The 19413-nt window shown below is 46.9% G+C and overlaps 1 protein-coding gene across 1 annotated transcript in view; it reads left to right on the top strand.

Annotated features, from left to right (window-relative positions):
- The window catches only part of Ikbkb (inhibitor of nuclear factor kappa B kinase subunit beta), a 40917-nt gene extending 23357 nt beyond the window's left edge, over positions 1-17560 (top strand). Inside the window, exons 9-22 of the mRNA XM_050146726.1 lie at positions 2706-2813; positions 5047-5176; positions 5650-5844; positions 6375-6489; positions 7787-7910; positions 8473-8624; positions 8788-8849; positions 10138-10247; positions 11506-11555; positions 11652-11751; positions 11903-12050; positions 12152-12279; positions 15264-15354; positions 16211-17560. Coding sequence (XP_050002683.1) covers positions 2706-2813; positions 5047-5176; positions 5650-5844; positions 6375-6489; positions 7787-7910; positions 8473-8624; positions 8788-8849; positions 10138-10247; positions 11506-11555; positions 11652-11751; positions 11903-12050; positions 12152-12279; positions 15264-15354; positions 16211-16279 — 1582 coding nt within the window. The 3' untranslated portion in view covers positions 16280-17560. The remainder of the gene's footprint in view (positions 1-2705; positions 2814-5046; positions 5177-5649; positions 5845-6374; positions 6490-7786; positions 7911-8472; positions 8625-8787; positions 8850-10137; positions 10248-11505; positions 11556-11651; positions 11752-11902; positions 12051-12151; positions 12280-15263; positions 15355-16210) is intronic.
- Positions 17561-19413: the final 1853 nt, after the last annotated feature.

Below are 19413 nucleotides of genomic sequence, written 5' to 3'. Positions count from 1 at the left end.
AGAGAGAGAGAGAGAGAGAGAGAGAGAGAGAGAGAGAGAGAGAATCCTTGTCTAGTGCCTAGTGCCTAAAAGTGCTATTTGGTGTTCTACTCAGTCACTGTGGTGCAGTTGGCTGTTGGACGACTGAGTGGTTCATAATTGGTGCTTCTTAAAATAATACCACAAATAACATCCTTGTAGGTAAGCCATCGCTCATACACAGCTATTTATCTGTTTATTTATACATTCCTATGAATAGAATCAACAGATTTACAGAGTACACACATTTTAAAGGCTTTGAGGTACCTTATGCCAGCTGCCAGAAAAGACTGTACAAAACCACACTTCTGCAGGGGTACACCAATCTCGCCTTTTCCCTGTGCCGTTCTTAACACCAAGGTCTTCATTTTCCTAAGTACCTTGTAAGATTAGTAAAAAAAAAAAAAAAAAAAAAAAAAACAGTAACTTTTCAAAGGACAAGTGCTTACACCAAGAAAAACTATCTAGCAGAAAATAGCCTTAACTTCTGGTCCTCCTGCCTCCAGCTTCCAAAAGCTGGAAGGACAGGCCTGTGCTACCACACAGTTTGACTCAGTGCTGGGGATGGAACCCAAGACTTCCTTGCCTGCAAAGGCAAACACTTGACCAGCCGAGCCACAACTCCTTAAAAACATCTTCTGATACAAAACGAACCATGACCTGTGAAGGCGGCTCTAGAAGAAAGGTGTGGGTGGTGGCAACAGAGATCAGTTCCACATTTAGAGTTACGTGATGACGGTGCAGAGGCAGAAAACATGCCAAGAAAGCCAAACCAGCCCATGGGTTCTGGGATATAGGAGAATTAGCTTCTTAGCCTATAATCGCACATTATAATTTAACCATAACGTAAAGCAGCTTTAAATTATTTGTACTACATTGGTTTTAGTTAACCAAGTGATTGGTTGTTTTGTTTTCAATTCAAATGTTCACTTTTTCAAAGTTGGTGCGTTCCATCTCTAGAGCAGAGGAAGACATCACAAACTTCCTTTGCATTTAACAATATAAGTTAGATCCTACAGAGCTGAAAAAAATACTGTTTGAAAACGCCCTTGATGGCTCGGCGTCTTCACAGCATGTCTGCTGTCCGCAAAATCTCTTCCCTGGAACCAGCCGCACTGTCGGCTCCTCAGAAGTCAGTTTCACTGAAACCCGATTTCTGTGGACCAGTTTATGAGAAGACCTTGTCGCCTCAGCCTCTAGAGTCATCTGCCCTCAAATGGCAGTCCGTGCTCTGCCTAGTGTGTCTGTTTCTAGTTTCCTATGAAAAGACTCTGTTTTCTGGAGGAGAGCACCCCGTTTTAGTTTGAAGCCCCAGGGACCGTGACTACCACTTCCCAGCTTTACTAGACCACACGCCAACAGCCTCTGCCATGCATGTCCCACCTTCTCCTGCTTCCCTCCGCCCTGGAGAGCCCAGCTCGCTGTTTGCCAATGGTAACTGTGAAAGGCTGAAGCGTTTTCTTTTTCATTTGGATCATCCTATTTAGGAGAAAGACACATCTGGACTTTTATACACTAGAAATTATACCAGAATTTGAGTCCTTTGTTCTGTCTAATATTGAACAACACCTACTCATTTCCTCACCACTAAGTGGCAGACTAAAAATAATGTCACCACACAGGATGGCCACCGAAACCGAGGAGCTCTGGCAGAGTACTTAGTTGTTTATAAAACGGCATTCCAACTTAAGCTGTCCTCGTTACCAAGAGGACTGGAAGTCACTTGGGTTTAATTTTTCCCTCTCCTGCACCGCCTCAAATACCTTTGGAAGCTCCCCACTCTGGGAAATATGAAAGTTCATTTCTTCTGGAATATGCTTAGCCACATACTTGCGAAGGGAAATATGGGCTTCCCTTCCCTTACTCGGTAACTAAGTGGGTAAAGGCCCACGTCACCAAACCCGACAACCTGAATTCCGTCTCTGGAGGCCCAGTGGTGGAAGGAGAGAACCAGTTCCCTTAAGTTGTCCTCTGATGCCCCATGCATGCCATGGCGAGTGTGTGCATTCGTGTCCATGAGCATACATGTGCACACTCGAGCCCTCACACGAATAAATAAGTGTAATTAAAAATGTAGCCATGTACATGTGTGCATACTTTACATCTCAAATTAATGTGATGTGTACGTAATGACAGTGGCTCAGAACCCTAATTTTATCCTCTACCAAAACATAGAGCTGGGCTGGAGAAATGGCTCAGCGGTTAAGAGCGCTGGCTGCTCGTCCAGAGGACCTGGGTTTGATCCCCAGCACCCACATCAAGCAGCTCACAGGGGTCACTTGTCCACACACACATGTGTATAATTGAAAATAAAATCTTTTTTAAAAATGAGAGCTTGTGTTTGATAAATGAAGGGTAGAAAAACTAAAATAATCAAGGATGAGACAGAGGTCAGCAGTGCTTCCTGTAGAACTCATGACGTGAAGTCATGAGCCACCTTGCTGGACGTTGTCCTTCAGCCTCAGTTTGGGCAGCGCTGGCCACAATTTGCTTGTTTGCTGTGTTTTGCTTAATGCTGAACCAGAGTCTCCCCATGCTAAGGACTCATTGCCCCTGAGCTAAACCCATAAACCTGTCAGCATACCGAGCATTATTTCAGGTGTTCAGTTGTAGTGAGGTTGGTTACAAGTGTAAACTGGGTGTTTGCCGTGAGTGACATAAAGGACATCTTACAATGGCATCTGCAGGCATTCCAAAGTCCGGCAGAAGAGCGAAGCGGACATTGTTGTCAGTGAAGACTTGAACGGAGCGGTGAAGTTCTCCAGCTCTTTGCCCTTCCCCAATAATCTGAACAGGTAAGGCCACGGGTGCTCATCGCATGTATTCTTCTTCTCTTTAGAAATACAGGTCTGCGGAGGCATCTGGTACATTTGTCTGTTTATTTTCATAATATATGTGTGAGTGACTGGTACCTGTGGAAGCCAGAAGAGGGGTCGGGTCCCCTGGAACTGGAGTTGCAGATGGTTGTGTGCTGCCATGTGGATCCTGGGACCCAAACCTGGGTTCTATGCAAGAGCAGCCAGTGCTCTTAACCATGAGCCATCTCCGGACCCTCTGGGCCTTTGAATGGATAACAAATTACTGTCCTGTCACTGAGAACTTGGCCGTCCATCTCAGCATTAGACAAAGGATGCATTCCCGCTCGTATCTCCTCTCCCTCAAAATCTTCTTCTTTGTTGTTATTAATTGGTTGGCTGGTTTTTGCTATGGTGGAGGTAAAAATCCCTGTCTTTGTTCATGCAAAGCGAGCGTCTACCAGCTCCCAAACCATCTCTTTGCTCAATTCACATAACTATTTATTTGTATATCTTATCGTTTTTGAGGGAAGCCAAGACAAGGACTCAAAGCAGGAACCCAGAGTAGAAATTGGGGCAGGACCATCATTTGAGGTTCCCTTTTCCCGCCGACTCTGGGTCTATGACATGACTATGACATGTCTCTACTCTGAAGTGTATTCATTCAGCGCGGACTTTGTTACTCCACAGGAAGTCATTTAAGGGCAGGGTTATACTTTATTCCTCTTTGTGTTCCTCGTCAGGCCCAAACAAACAAAGCTTTGAGGTTTGAATGGCACTGTGGTCTAGTCTTAGAGCTAGAATATAAGTGGTTAATTAGTGCACCAGGATTGGGTCATAACACAGAAGAAAGCTCCAGGTGGATGGCCGCTCACATATTCGGGGATGGGGAAGGAGCCATATGGATTACAGCAGTGTGGAGTGACACCAGGTGTTCTATAGTTGGGGGCGGGGGGGGGGCGGTTAGGGAAGACATGGACAGATGAAGAAGATAGAGAAGTTTGACTGGAAAGATTAGAGACATGTGGGGTTGGCCCTGAGGGGGCAGTGTGGGCAGCAGGAGCCTGGGGGGGGGGACGCAGTGTGGGCAGCAGGAGCCTGCGGGGGGGGGGACGCAGTGTGGGCAGCAGGAGCCTGCGGGTGGGGGGGGGCAGTGTGCTACAGCAGGACTTTGAACATTGGTATGTACGTCCACCAAGTGCTCTCAAATCAGCAACTCAGGTTCCAGACTTCCACTCAGAGCCCAGCATAGTGGTGCATACCTTTAATCCCAGCACTGGGGAGACAGAGGCAGGTGGATCTCTGTGAGTTCAAGGCCAGCCTGGTCTACAGAGTGAGTTTTAGGACAGCCAGCATCCATGACTGAATACTACCCTGTCTCATGCTTTTTTAAAATGTGTGTTTGTATGTGTTTATATATATATTTTTTTACTCGTTGGCTCTTTGGGGTGCCCACCACCAGCTCCCAGATAATCACATGGAGTCTTGGTCTTACTTACGAATGTTCAGCCTTAGCTTTTTTCTAGCCAGCTTTTATTAACTTAAAATCTCATCTATCTTTTGCCTCTGGACTTTTACCTTTCTGTATTTCTGTATCTCTTTTCTTTCCTTCTTATTCTGTATCTGGCTGTATGGCTGGGTGGCTGGCCCCCAGCGTCCTCCTCTCCTTCTTCTCTTGCTCTTCTATTCTCTTCCTATATTTCTCCTCCTATTTGTTCTCTTTGCCTGCCAGCCCTGCCTATCCTTTCTCCTGCCTTGCTATTGGCCATTCAGCTCTTTATTAGACCAATCAAGTGTTTTAGACAGGCAAAGTAGCACAGCTTCACAGAGTTAAACCAATGCAACATAAAAGAATGCAACACATCTTTGCAATATTAAACAAATATTTCACAGCATAAACAAATGTAACACATTTTCAACTAATATTCCATAACATGTTTATGTATGTGTGTACAGGTGTGTGTTCTCTGAAAGCCAGAAGACAACCTCAGGGCCTGTACACTTTTTTTTTTTTTTTGAGACAGAGTCTCTCATTGTTCAACAAGCAGGCTAAGTTGGCTGATTCTCTAAGGATTCACTTGTCTGATAGAAGCTTTTTTTTTTTTATATGGGACCTGGGATCGAACTTAGGTCCTTGTGTTTGCAAAGCAAACCCCACACTCAGCCTGAGCTACTGGGCTTTGGAATCTGCACACGAAGGCACCTGGCTCAGGCCTCTCTTTGCTGCCCGCAGTGTCCTGGCGGAACGTCTGCAGAAGTGGCTGCAGCTCATGCTCATGTGGCACCCTCGACAAAGGGGCACGGACCCCCAGTATGGTCCCAATGGTTGCTTCAGAGCCTTGGATGACATCCTAAACTTGAAGGTGAGAGTAGAGTCAAGGCCTCTGTGGGACATAGTAGGGACACTTGGCTTTGGGAGGAAATCCAGGCTCCGAGTCTTTGGGCTAAAATAAGAGGACAGGACAGCGGAGCTGACTGACACTGCCTCCAGCTTGCTGCTGAGGGAAATGGGCTTAGACTAGTGCTTCACTGGCAAGCACTGGGGACAGCGGGGGATCTTGGCAAATACATGGGCTTGTTTGTAAAGAAGTTTGCTTTCTGGGTTAGTGAGATGGCTCACAAGGTAAAGATGCTTGCAGCCTAGCCTGACAACCCGAGTTCAACCCCTGCAACCTGCATAGTGAAAAGAGAGAACCAGCTCCTCAAACTGTCTTCCAGTCTCCATGCATGCACTGTGACATGCACACGTGCCCCCTCCCCCAGGACACATACAAACATAGAAGGCACATTCGTGTTAAGAGAATTGTTTTCCAATACCATCTGGGTTGTGTTGCAGCTGGTTCATATCTTGAACATGGTCACAGGCACCGTTCACACATACCCTGTGACAGAGGATGAAAGTCTGCAGAGCCTGAAAACCAGAATCCGGGAAGACACGGGAATCCTGGAGGAAGACCAGGAGCTGCTGCAAGAGGCGGGGCTGGTGCTGCTCCCAGACAAGCCTGCTACCCAGTGCATCTCAGACAGCAAGGTGAGTTCCTGATTTCCTGCACCTTACCCTGTTTCCCTCTGACTTGGTCTCCGAGGAGACCATCAGCATGACAAGCAGTTAATGGCACATTGTACAACTTGCTTGATGGGTCAGACCTCTAATGCTTTCTTGTGCCTCTGTTGCCACAGTCATGTTCTGTTCTTCTGGTCAACCAAGCTATTAGTGACCACACAGCTGTGCTGGGCACCTGTGCTCACCCTGTCCATCAGTGTGTGACGCGGCGCTTGCCCCGATGTGCTCACGTTAGCATATGAGAACCAAACTTTGTGCAGAGAAGTGTGGTGTGTACAGGGAACGCCCGCACAGGAGAAGCAATCAGCATAAATAGAACCTGACGTGAGGGGCAGGTTCAGATGAAGAGAGTAGGGAGGAGAGCAGGCTGAGCCATGTGGCTTCCCAGGCCCCGGTGGCATCCTCGGTGAGCAGTTGGCAGTACTCTGACTGTTCTTGTGTAGCTGGGAAGGAAGGGTGGAACCTCCAGGTCTCATTCTGTTCTTGTCTCTTTGCAGCCAAATGAGGGCCTCACGTCGGACATGGACCTTGTTTTTCTCTTTGACAACAGTAAAGTCACCTATGAGACTCAGATCACCCCCAGACCCCAACCTGAGAGCGTCAGTTGTATCCGTAAGTGCATCGTGTATTAAAGTCGACCAGCTGTGATATTTAGGGTGATGCTGGAGTGGGAGACGGGAAGGAAATGTGTTCTGCTGGTTCTGGGGTTCGGAAGCCTTCTGTATTTGAGATATGCAGAGACTAGTCCAGGCACTCCCACTAGAGTGCTACCCAGAGGACCCCCACCTGCTCCTGGGATGCGTTGTTGAAGTTGCACTGATATATATTAATAACGAATGTGTGGTGGAGGCGAAAGGCAAGATGACCAGGAGTTTAACTTTATAGCAAGTTGAAGACTAGCCTGGGCTACATGAGTCTCTGTCTAAAAAAAAAAGTTAATGAAGGTACTTGATACAAAAATAGAACACAAAACCACAAAAGATACCCCCAAAGGTATCTTTGTCTACAATGAAAGAAAAGCACTTTTGCTCTGCTCTCCAGCCAGTAAGCTCACCTTCCAGCAAAACTGCTGTTATCAAATACTTGGGCATCTCCCTCAAAAAAATGCAGTGTTCTGTACCTCCCTTTTCACTCATGTGTTCCCTTTATCTTCCTCATATTGGGAATACAGAACTGCTTTGTTCTGAATGACTGTATAGTATTCTATTGCACCACTGTTTGGTGGACATTTTAAGGATGCAGCTACTCCCAGTGCAGCCCTGTCTCACAGATACATACTTAGAATAAACAGATCAAAGATCGAATCTCTCAAAGAGCTCCCGGACTTTTTGATTAAACATTTGTAGAACATCTGGCTAATGCTGCATCTATTTCTTTATTATTGGGGGCGGGGCATCTTGCCACAGCACACATGTAGAGATTAGAAGAAAACTTTGTGGGATCAGATCTCTCCTACCTTTATGTGGGTCCCAAGACTGAACTCAGGTCACCAGGCTTGTGTGGCAAGAGCCGTTACCCACTGAGCCATCTCACCTGATGGTGTGTTTTCATGAAAATTTCATTCATCCTTAAGTGTGGTAATGATAAGAGCATCTGCTGAAAATAACCCAGGCTAGCCTTAACCTCCCAGCAAACGTCCTGCCTCAGCCATCCAGGTGCTGGGATTGCAGGTGTGCGTCACCATGCTTGACTCACTGGAGTTCTTCAAATCGAATTGGTAGTAGCTTTTGGTTGGCCCTCTATATGATTAATGGAACACCGAAATGTTTAAACTAATAATGAACCATAATGCCTGCAGAATTACGTAACAGTATAGAGATTATATAACTCTAAAAACACCAGCGATGCCATGGGGGCAGGATGTGGTTCCCTGGAGCTGATGCTCTCTCTGACAGCTATTTGTTTCCAGTTCAGGAGCCCAAGCGGAACCTCTCTTTCTTCCAGCTGAGGAAAGTGTGGGGTCAAGTCTGGCACAGCATCCAGACGCTGAAGGAGGACTGCAACCGGCTACAGCAGGGACAGCGAGCTGCCATGTACGGTGCTGGTTTACTGAATGTATTTTAAATTGCCTGTTGGCTTTGGCTCTAGAGAGGTGGCTGAGGCAGGGATCCAGAAGCAACTCTTAGGCGGGACAAGAGGAGACTCTGGTTTGGATGAAAGGGAGTGGTTGAGTGGGCTGACTGGAGGGAGGCCCTTGGACTTCCTAAGGTCAGGGGTTGGTAAATGGGGCAGGCGTGCAGAACTTAGACCTGGGCAGCTCATCGGTGTGCAATCTGGAGCTTGGAGAAGCTTAGTGAGCCCTGGGTGAGGGGCACTACCCTGGCTGGTGTGCAGGGGACTTGCTGATAGATTCTCTGATTAGGATGAGTGTATTGGGCTGGTGTAGTACCTCAGCCAATTCCATCTTTGGCAAAGACCTTTATGTGTTGGTGCGGGCTAGGAAGTTGTCCTTACGATTCTAAGAGGCTGATTCGGTGACTGTGAGTGATTACGGCCAAGCCTCTCTTAGCAGAGGGTTTTGTTACTATATAGGAAGTGTTCCCAGCTGCCAAGTGTGTCCCAAGGTTCTGTTTCTGCTTCTTACCATCCCCGCAGGATGAATCTCCTTCGGAACAACAGCTGCCTCTCCAAGATGAAGAACGCCATGGCCTCCATGGCGCAGCAGCTCAAGGCCAAGTTGGATTTCTTCAAATCCAGCATCCAGATTGACCTGGAGAAGTACAGAGAGCAGACCGAGTTCGGGATCAGTGAGTGTGCTCCGCAGTGAGCTGGAAACACTTCCCCCTTCTCTTCCCCTTCTCTTCCTCCTTCTCCTCCTTTCTTCCTGGCGTTTCTCTGGCCTTTATAATTCAGTTTTTAACGTCTGTTTTCAGTTTTATGATGTTTTTGTTTTTCATATATTTTTCCTAGCATCAGAGAAGCTGCTGCTGGCCTGGAAGGAGATGGAGCAGGCTGTGGAGCTGTGCGGGCGGGTAGGAGACCCACCCTAGCTAGGGTTCTGTACTGTGGTGTCTGGAGCTTTGTTCCGCCATTTTCCACTTTCTCATCCAATGCTGCTTTGAGCTGCTTTGTCAAAACTGAAGGTTTCCTCACCACATCCTTTGACTTTAACCAGACTCGCTGGAAAGGAACAGAAGTGGTAGCTGCGGGGAGCCCTGAGATACCAGGCTTGAGAGATGGGCAGATTTTGTCCACATTTAGGAAAAAAAGCAAAATATCAGATTCCCTTGGGAAAACTAAAGCTGCCTGATATTAAATGGGGCATCAGTGGGGAGATCAGTGCCCCCTCTTCACAGAGGTTTCCACATGAATTCACTGAAACATGGAATCTGTAAGGAAGAAAAGCTCAGCACAGTATACTTTAGATGCCACTGGAAACCCCTCTTCGTAAGGTCAGAGAAGGAAGTGTAGCTTGGCGCATTGTGTACAGATCCAAGGCCCTGCCTGCCAGAGCTTTTCCTGTCTTCACTCCCTGTGTGCTGGGTAGGGGACTTCGCCTGTGCCACTTTGTGGATGACTTTTTGATTGAGACCTAACAGGTTAATATATACTTAAAGGTACATGGGCATGAGGCCCCCAGAATGGCTCAGAGGGTAGAGATGCTTGCTGCAGTAAGCCTACTGACCCGAGTTTGATGTCCAGAACACACTTTTTTAAAAGCTGGTAATAGCACACATCTGTAATCTCTGTGCTCCTCTAGCAATCTGAGAGGCAGAGACAGAGAACTGTCTGGAAGTGCATGGGCCGAGTGAATACACAATCAGAACCAACACGGACAGCAGAATGAGAGAACCTACTCCTGAAAGTGTCCTCCAGCTTCCACACACATAGGCACTGTGGCAATGCATTCCAGCATGCACATACGCAGAAATAAATCTTCCAAAAAAAAAAAATTAAAAGTGTGTGTCCTATCCTCACCAATTTGACACTCAGCCCTAGCACCTGCTTTTGTGTAGGAAAAGATGAAGTGATACGTACTGGGCATCTATTCCTCCAGATACTGTGCTTATTCCTGTTTTTAACCCTGTAGTTAAGCCCTGCTAGAGGTTTGATTTATGGAAGGAAACTGTGGCTTACGGTTAAGTGACTGCCGAGGGTCTCACACTAGGAAGATCCAGCTTCAGACCGTCTTCCTCGTGAGCCCACATTCCTTCTAGCCAGTCAGTAGAAAATCTCCTGTGAGTTAGCAGAGCCCAGCACATCTCTTGTCTCAGTATGCCCTGGTTACATCAGTTGGCATGAGCACAGCTTTTCCATCAGGAGGACGATGTGAAGCATCTGGTAGAGCGGATGATGGCCCTGCAGACTGATATCGTGGACCTACAGAGGAGCCCCATGGGTCGGAAGCAGGGGGGCACACTGGACGACCTGTGAGTACCACCAGGGAGGACTGCACTGTACCCCAGAACACACCGACACCCTGTAGAATTTCTGATGTGGGAGGATTGCCTCAGGGGGTTCCTTCTGTGGGACATGTCTCCTGGTGTATCACCTTGGCAAGGAAGTGACCTCACATGTGTAAGGAGCCTTTCAGACTATGAGAAATACACACACACACACATGCATACACGCACTCACACATGCATACACACACACATGCATACACACACTCACACATGCATACACACACACACACACACACACATGCATACACATACTCACGCAAGCATGCAGACCTTTCCTGTGGCAGCAGACATCTCTGCTCATCCAGCCCACCCTTGTCTAAGTGTGGCTCCCAGAGCAGGCAGTAGAACTGAGTCCTGAAGTTTGGCATTGTGTCCAAGAGGGGTCAAGGCGTCCACACAGACCCACCCTACCTGGAGAACCTAGCGTGCAGTCTTGTGTGCTGGCAGAAGGGTCCCAGGCAGGTGGTTCAGCTTGTCAAGGGCTCTGTCACCTGAGCGATCAGTGTCCCCTGGTGCTCTTACTAGAATTCTTAGGGTGAGAAACCTTAAAACAGCGAATTATTTGTTCTCCATTGTATTTTATTTTTTTAACCCTTTACTCTTCAAGTTTCCAAATAAGAATCATCTCCCTCCCCAGCACTCTCTCTCTCTCTCTCTCTCTCTCTCTCTCTCTCTCTCTCTCTCTCTCCCTCTCTCTCTCTCTCTTTCTGCGTGTGTGTGTGTGTGCATATGTGTGTTGTTTGTTTCAAAACAGGGTATTATTATATATTGACTGACCCCGTACTTGCTAGAGAGCCGAGAAAGACTTGCCTCAAATTCACAGGAAGACGCTGCTTCAGCTTCCTGAGTGCTCGGGCTATGTGTGTGGAGCCAGGGTCAGCTCATCTTCTCAGACTGTTGCCTGTATCAGGGAAGAGACAGGAGTTTATATCTAGCCTTGTACTTACAGTTTTGAGGACAAGTATTTTCCTAGTAAGGTCCAGAAATGGTACCTTGAATCACTCTTGTAGCCAACCAGAGAAGGAATATAATCCTTAAGTTTGCTCTTGTTTGGGGCATTTGGATTTTCTAAATAGTACCAAAACTGGCAGTGTTTTTTTTTTTCCTATTGAGAATGTATGACCAGTTGTCTAAAAAATAGCTATTCTGCTGGAAAGAATTAGCAGACCGGTGCTTTAAATGTCGTTGGTGGACCTTGAGTCTAGCCTCTTCTCTCTTCCAGAGAGGAGCAAGCAAGAGAGCTCTATAGACGACTAAGGGAGAAGCCGAGAGGTAGGTGGTTGTGGCCCTGGCCCATTGTGTCTTGTCTTTGAGACACTGGTCTCCCCCAGAGACCAGGTGGAAGAACTATGCCCCTCTCTTCTGCAGACCAGAGGACAGACGGTGACAGTCAGGAAATGGTACGGCTCCTACTCCAGGCAATCCAAAGCTTTGAGAAAAAAGTACGAGTGATTTACACACAGCTCAGGTAAGTGCTCCCTCTCTTGCTGCGGGACAGGATGTAGAATTAGCCTACACAGTGAAGAAACAGCCTGGTTGCTGGTAGGATCCCTAATAGTCAGGAGCAACGCTGTGCCAGCCCAGATCTCACGGGAGTGTGGCTCGTTTCTTCTTCACAGTAAAACTGTGGTCTGTAAGCAGAAGGCACTGGAGTTGCTGCCCAAGGTGGAAGAAGTGGTGAGCCTCATGAATGAGGACGAGAAGACTGTGGTCCGGCTCCAGGAGAAGCGGCAGAAGGAGCTCTGGAACCTTCTGAAGATCGCCTGTGTGAGTGGCCTCTGCCCTAGCCTCTCAGGTAGTCACTGAGCCACCCCCCCAGTCCACCGACTTTATAATTTTATTGACTGTCTTTTTTTATTGTCATTCAGAGTAAAGTCCGAGGTCCTGTCAGTGGGAGCCCAGATAGCATGAATGTGTCTCGGCTTAGTCACCCTGGTCAGCTAATGTCCCAGCCGTCCAGTACCTGTGACAGCTTGCCTGACTCAGCCAAGAAAAGGTAAGCTATGTAACAGTGCCAAGTGTTATGTTCAAGGACACACGGGAGACTAGGCTCGTCCCCAGTCACTTCCGCCTGAGGATCTTGTATGCTTCTCGTTTTCGTGTCTGCCGGGTCCTATGGACACAGGCATGTTTTATAAGTCTGTTCCCATGGTCCCTTGTCACTTGCTAACTAGTTTCCCTGTCCAAGAGTTGGATTTCAAATTGTTTAATGAGAATTTTGAAGTTGTTAGTCAGGCTGTACATCGATGCTAATTGTTCTTTAAAAACCACTTCAGGTGTGCCCTCTTTGTCACACCTGGGTCCCTGGCCTTGTCCCTTCCAGGCCCCTCCATCTGGAGTGACCAGGCTGCTGTTCCCACCCAGTGCCTCCCTTCATCCTCCTTTTCAGCCCTTCTTTTCTTTTCCTTTTTTTTTTTTTTTTGACTTTTGCTTTATTTTCTATTTCTGTATGTGGGAGGATGTGCCAAGGCACACTGCCAGGGTCAGAGGGCCATTTGTGGAAGCTGGTTCCCTTCTCCCCCATGTGAACCCTGGGGATTGGATGCAAGTACCTTTACCTGCTGAGCCATCCCATAGGCCTTCTTTTCTCTTTCCTGGCAGACACTACAGCCCCTCCTTGGCAACACTTTTAGCTTCTCTTTCACTTCCTGCCTCCTAACTTTTAACCAAGTCTTCTGTTTACCTGGGGTGACGTTCTGACCAAGTCACTTGATCAGAAACCCATCGTGAGTTTTTCTCTCCATTCTAGACAAGGTGTAAACTCTTTTTTTTCTTAAAGGCTTCTTTTTTGTATTTATTTATTTATTTATTATGTATACATTATTTTTTTTTGTGTGTCTGCCTGCGGCCAGAAGAGGGCACCAGACCTTATTACAGATGGTTGTGAGCCACCATGTGGTTGCTGGGAATTGAACTCAGGACCTTTGGAAGAGCAGGCAATGCTCTTAACTGCTGAGCCATCTCTCCAGCCCAAGGTGTAAACTCTTTAAAGCGTTTGCGAACACCTCGGTGTGGTTCTTGGGTTAGTCTGCTGTCTCTTACAAATAGTTTGCCCTGAAGCAGCAGCAGCAACAATAACAATACAGGCTCTGGGGTCCCACTGGAGACCCTCTGAATTGGGGTGGTACCCAGCAGTTCCTTCTGACCAGTTCTACTACACACTGGAGTACAAAGATTTGCTTACTGACAAGACAGACCCTCCTGCCTCAGATGTCCCTTGTGGTGGTTTCTACCTGCAAGGCACGCACGCTGCTTCCCGTCCTGCACACCCACTCACGGCCCCATCTTGGGGGCTGCTTTGTTCATCTCCACTGACACTGTTCATTTCTTCTGCATACTGGGCCCCTTGCATGACAGGTGCTATTTTAATGCAGTGCCTGTTGGTCCAGTTCCTGTTGGTCTAGTTGTCTTAGGCATAGGATGGAGGTGGGTGATGGCCTACAGTGATCGTGGGGAGGGATGAGCTGACTGGTAGAGGGTATAAGGTTTATTTGGGGGGTGATAAAAGCTTCCTGTAAGTAGTCATCCATGGTTGTGCAGCTCTCCATATGCTGAAGCCATGAGTTGTCACAGTGTGAACAGGCAAGCTTTGTAACATAAATTACATGACAATAAAGATGTTTAGGAAACTCCTATTCTTGATCCTAGGGAGTGTATAGTCTTTGGTGTTTCATCGTATGTTACTATGGAGTCTTAATTAACGCTTCCATCTCTTGTAAGCTTCTGGAGGTCAGACACTGATTCATTGACCTCTCAGCTATCTCTGGAGCTGACATGAGCCTTTAGCCTAGCTAGGAGCTCTGTGGTTCTGCTCTTCTTTCCCACACAGAATGTCTCATTTGAAGGAGAAGGGAAGTCTGGGGCTCTGTCTTGGTACTTTTCCTTCAGCCGTACCCACAGCGCTCAGAAAGGTTCGGCTGTGAACAGGGGCAGGGGTAGGGGTGACCACCTTATCTCCCTGTGTCACAGGCTGTGGTTGGAAAAAGGACACGTAGTTTGTTTGACTTGCCCCCGTGTCATGAAGGCAGTCCATGATAGCAGACCAGTTATTCAGTCTAGATGTGCTTTCCCAGACCTTCGCAGTGTGTACACTCGTTATCCCTTTCCAAACCTGTGAGCTGCTGTAGCACAGTGACAGAGCCCTTGACTAGGATGTGTTCGATTCCTGGTCACCCCCCCCCCAAAAAAAACCCCTCAGAACACAGTTGATGGGGAACATTTTTTTTTAATTTATCTATTATGTATACAGTGTTCTGCCTGCATATATGCCTGCACGCTAGAAGAGGGTGTCAGATCTCAGTACAGATGGTTGTGAGCCACCATGTGGTTGCTGGGAATTAAACTCAGGACCTCTGTAAGAGGTGCCAATGCTCTTAACCTCTGAACCATCTCTCCAGCCTGATGGGGAACATTTTTAGATTTTGGCACTTTGGGGAGAAATTCAGTGATATTTAAATCAAAAAGAAGTCTTGGGGCTAAAACAGCTGAGACAGCACAACAGGTAAAAGCATTGGCTGCTCTTGCAGAGGACCTGAGTGAGTTCCCAGCATGCACATGGCATTTCACAAGCATCTGTAATGCCAATTCCAGGGGATCCAATGGCCTCTTTTGGCCTCCATGGGCACTGCATGTCCACTATGCACAAACATACATGCAGGCAAATGCCTAAGCACATAAAACAAAAACAAATCCTTTAAAAAAAAGTCTTTTTTTTTTTTTTTTTTTTTTTTTTGCTATATGAAGATCTGTTTCCTGCTCCATGTGTTCAGCCGTGTTGTCTGTCTCTCATGGGATTTAAGCACCTTGGAAGGGGTTAACCAGACCCATGAAATCGCCGGCCAGCAATGCTGCGCTCTAAGACATGAGTGCTTTCTACACTGTTTTTAGAACAGTGTGCAAGTTCCTTAGCGTGTTTGAAAGCAGATTTGCTTTGGTAAGATCTTGATGACCTTGTTCTGGTAATCTGACCCTTGTCTTCAGTGAGGAACTGGTGGCTGAAGCACACGCCCTCCGCACCCGGCTAGAGAGCACGCTGCAAGATACCGTGAAGGAGCAAGACCGCAGCTTCACGGTAACAACCCTCGGGGACCCCAGCTTGCCTGCTCCCTTCCTTTCTGTAGCAAAAGAGGAGAGGAGGAGGGAAAGCAACTTGGTGTCAGCCTTGGCACATACATTTTTAAGTTTTTTGTAATTATTTCATGCTTAGAAATGCCATGTGCATCCGTTATCTTATTCCTTATGAGAATTAATCCCAGTGAGGAGGAAGCGGAGTTCCCAGAAGCCCCTTCCTTATCTTTGGGACCACTGCAGAGCATCTGTGTTGGGCACAGTACTGGGCTCCATGACAAAAGAGGAACCTGTCATGCATAGCCTGCGGCTCAGGGACTCGCTGTTTAGCCACAGGCAGTGTCAGAGAAACTGACCTGAAGAAATCTAGCTGTGATTCAGGTGCTTTCAAAGCGTAAATGATGATCGATGTCTACTTGGCCTTTTCCTGCTAACGCAATTGTCTGCTCCCTGCTTTCACTTCTGACGTGGGGGAATTGGAAGAAACCCTGCCGCCAGTTGCCACCGTCTCTAATCTGCCCACGTGTCTGTCACGTGTGAGCCTCCCTAACTCCTGCTGCTTTTTACCTCCTGTTACTGTTTCTTCCATCTCACTACTTGCTTGCACTTTAACCAGAGAAAGGGGAAGCCTCATCCGTTGGCATGGAAACATAGCTGAGTACCACCTTCCTGCAGAGAGTGTGTGAGTGAGCTCTCTGTGTGACCTCCACGCTCCACAGGCACTGAGTTCCAGGAACTCCAGCTGGTGCCAGGACTGATGCTGATAACGTATGAACATCCTTTTAGATTGTGCTGCTTGCCTCCTGAAGAGGAAAGATGTCCATGGCCGCTGAGTATTTAATGTGCCTGTTAACTTTCAGAGTCTAGACTGGAGCTGGTTACAGATGGAGAACGACGAAAGGGGTAGCCTGGAGCAGGCCTGTGACTGAGGTTCCTATGGACTGACCCCATGGCTCTGGGTGTGATGATGCTCGGGTGTCTCCAGCACCCAGCTGGAAATCTCACTCTCCCAGCAACTGTGACGTTTGCCCTCGGCAGCCTGCTGGCCCCGTCTGCACACTGGATGTCCTCTGCCACAGAAGCACAGGAAGTACCAGCTACAGGCATTCACAGCATCGATGCTTCCTAGCTGCTTCCTCTGTCGTTAAGAAGAAAGCGTTGAGTAGTTTGCCACCCAGAGCATATGGCAAATGTTTGTCCTGAGTGTTTCCAGGCAGCAGCCAAGCTGCCCCCTGTGGACCACTGCAGGGAGAGAGACCTGCCCTGCCCATCCTTCCTCAGCCCACAGCTCGGGCTTCCTCTGCATCCAGAGGATCAAATCATAAGTTTGACGGTCCTGACTTTCTTCCTCTTTTCGCCTCCCCACTGGTAAATATTATTTCTGCTTTCTGTGCTGCTCACTGTGGCAAATGATCTTTAACCAAGTTGTAGTGATGCCAAGATCCCTGCTGTCTCTGGTCCTCCAAGCCACAGAGTGTGCCACTTACAGAGCCAGGCAGACTGGAAATGCAGCTACCTTCTCTTGAGTCCCAAAGATTACCTGGAATCAGCTGTCATGAAGAAGAAAGGCAGACGAAGGGTTTGTGCCTTCTGCTACTCTACTGAACACTCTGCCACTCCTTTGTGCCTGCCAGGTGTGTGTGTGTGCCTGAGTGTGCATGAGTGTGCATGTGCGTGAGGTTAGGATGGGATGTTGCTGCCTCTTTCTTACATTAGCTAGGAGCATTATTAAAATGGTTTATTTTATAAATAGTTTCTATATTTTATAACATTACTCAGATATATATTCTAGTATCAAATGTGTATTTCTACAATATACCATCACTAGTTCTTGTGAGCTCAAAACTCAACACCATAGAAAATTCTGTATAATTGAATGGAGTATGTCTAGATCATGATCATTTCAACAAAACTTGTATGTGTTTATCTGTGCGTATGTGTGTGTGCTTGTGTGTATGTGTGTGTACATGCATGTATAAAAGCAAAACAGGCTCAGGTTATCATAAACAGGTCTATTTGGTTAGAAAAGAAACAAACTGGGAACAGAGGAGTTTCAAAGTGGCCACCACAGAGTCAGCATGAAGCATCAATGGTCAAGTGTTCAGAAGGAACTTCGTACTTTGATTGCTTCTTAGAGAGTCAAACTGTACACTGGTAAACTATCTGAAAACTCATAATAAAGACCCTGGCTTAAACTTAATGTAAACTGATCCTTGAGTAACGTCATTTGACCATAGAGCCCCGCCCCTCCTGTGTGCTCAAGGTCTACTAACATCCAGAAGTACTAGAGTCAAGAAAACATGATTTTAGAACTCCTGGAAAGGGCATAGTAGGAATAAGACCAGAAAGGCTGGGAGGAGATTGGGAAGGGAATGAATGTTGGGCTAAGAGCTGTGGTTTAATAAACAGTCGGGAGTCACAGAAAAACTTTATGCAAGAAAATGACATTAACCCAAAGCACTAATTTGGAAAGTTTGTCACTAGACCTTCATAATTTATGACAAGGTGAAATTCAAGGCTTATTTTTGTTTCCACAAAAGATGAATGTCTTAGTTTGTGTTTCTATTGCTGTGATGAAACACCATGATCAAAAAGCAAGTAGGGGAGGAAAGAGTTTATTTGCCTTATAATTATACATCACAGTTCATCATCAAAGGAAGTCAGGGCAGGAATCTGGAGGCAGGAGCTGATGCAGAGGTCATGGAGGGGTTTTCATTACTGGCTTGTTCCCCGGGACTTACTCAGCCTGCTTTCTTGTAGAACCCAAGATCACCTACCCAGGCCTGGCCCCACCCACAATGGGCTGGTCCCTCTTCTGTCAATCACTAATTAAGAAAACGTCCTACAACCTGATCTTATGGAGGCATCTTCTCAATTGAGGTTCCCTATGTTCAGATAACTCTAGCTTGAGTTAAGTTAGCTAGCCAGGACCATAAAATAAATACATTTTTCCCCTTCTGAGTACAGGTGAAATTCTGGAACACTGCCTTACATGAATCAGAGAGGGCAGACTAAGCCGGGATGTGAAGACTGCCAATGATTGCTAGTTCCTTGGGGGCTGTTCTAAGCCAACTAGTGGAGTCCCACAGAAAAACCAGGGAAAAAACTTTCTCCAACTGTAACGAATGACATAGCTAAAATAAATTTATTCTTAATGTGCAAGGCAAGAAATTGAAATCTAGATTTCAGCAAGACTGTACTTCCCCTAAAGGTTTGGGAAGGGAACCTTTGCCGTCCTCGTCCCATCGACTTATTATTCCCAGATAAGCCTCAGCTTGGGTTAGCGTCTCTTCTTAGGGGTCATTGGATCACCTACTTTTCTCTCATTTTGAGGCCAGCCTGGTCTACAGAGTGAGTTCCAGGAGAGCCAGGGCTACACAGAGAAACTCTTGGGGGGAAAAAGTGTTCAATATCCCTAGTCATCAGGGAAATGCAACTAAAACTGCTTTGAGAACTGCCTTACCCCAGTCAGAACGGCAAGCATCGGGAAGTCTTATAACAAGTGTTGAAGAGGATGCTGTGAAAGAGGAACCCTTATTCTTGGCTGTCAGGGGTGCAAACTAACACAGCCATCATGGAAATGAGAGGTTCCTCAAAGATTAAAACTGGAACTATATGCCACAGCATTTCACTCCTAGGCTTATACTCAAAGACTCCCACACCCACACCTCGAGATATCTGCATGCCCATTTTTGTTGCTGCTCCGTTTACTATAGCAGGGAAATGGAACAAACCCAGATGTCTATCAACAGATGAATGGATAATAAAGATCTGGTACATATATAAAGTGGGGTATTATTCCTCTCTATAGAAAAATGAAATCACAAGCTTCGAGAAAATGGATGGGTTTAGAATGTATAATATTAAGGGAGGATACACAACCTTACAACCTCAAAAGGAAAACAGGCCGCATGTTCTACTTGATGTGTATTCTGGCCTCAAAAGCATCTGGATATACAAATGTACACCTGGGTATAGGGCAACATTTAGGAAGGAGAGCAAGAAAGACATTAAGCGATGAGGATGTGATGCAGGAAAAAGACGGATAAGGTCAGGCAAGAGG

Source organism: Alexandromys fortis, unplaced genomic scaffold (genome assembly GCF_014885135.2).
Source record: "Alexandromys fortis isolate MF-2015 unplaced genomic scaffold, M_Fortis_MF-2015_v1.1 scaffold_55, whole genome shotgun sequence".
Lineage (NCBI taxonomy): Eukaryota > Metazoa > Chordata > Mammalia > Rodentia > Cricetidae > Alexandromys > Alexandromys fortis.
Note: the sequence above shows the minus strand (reverse complement) of the source record. Positions and strands in the feature narration are given on the sequence as shown.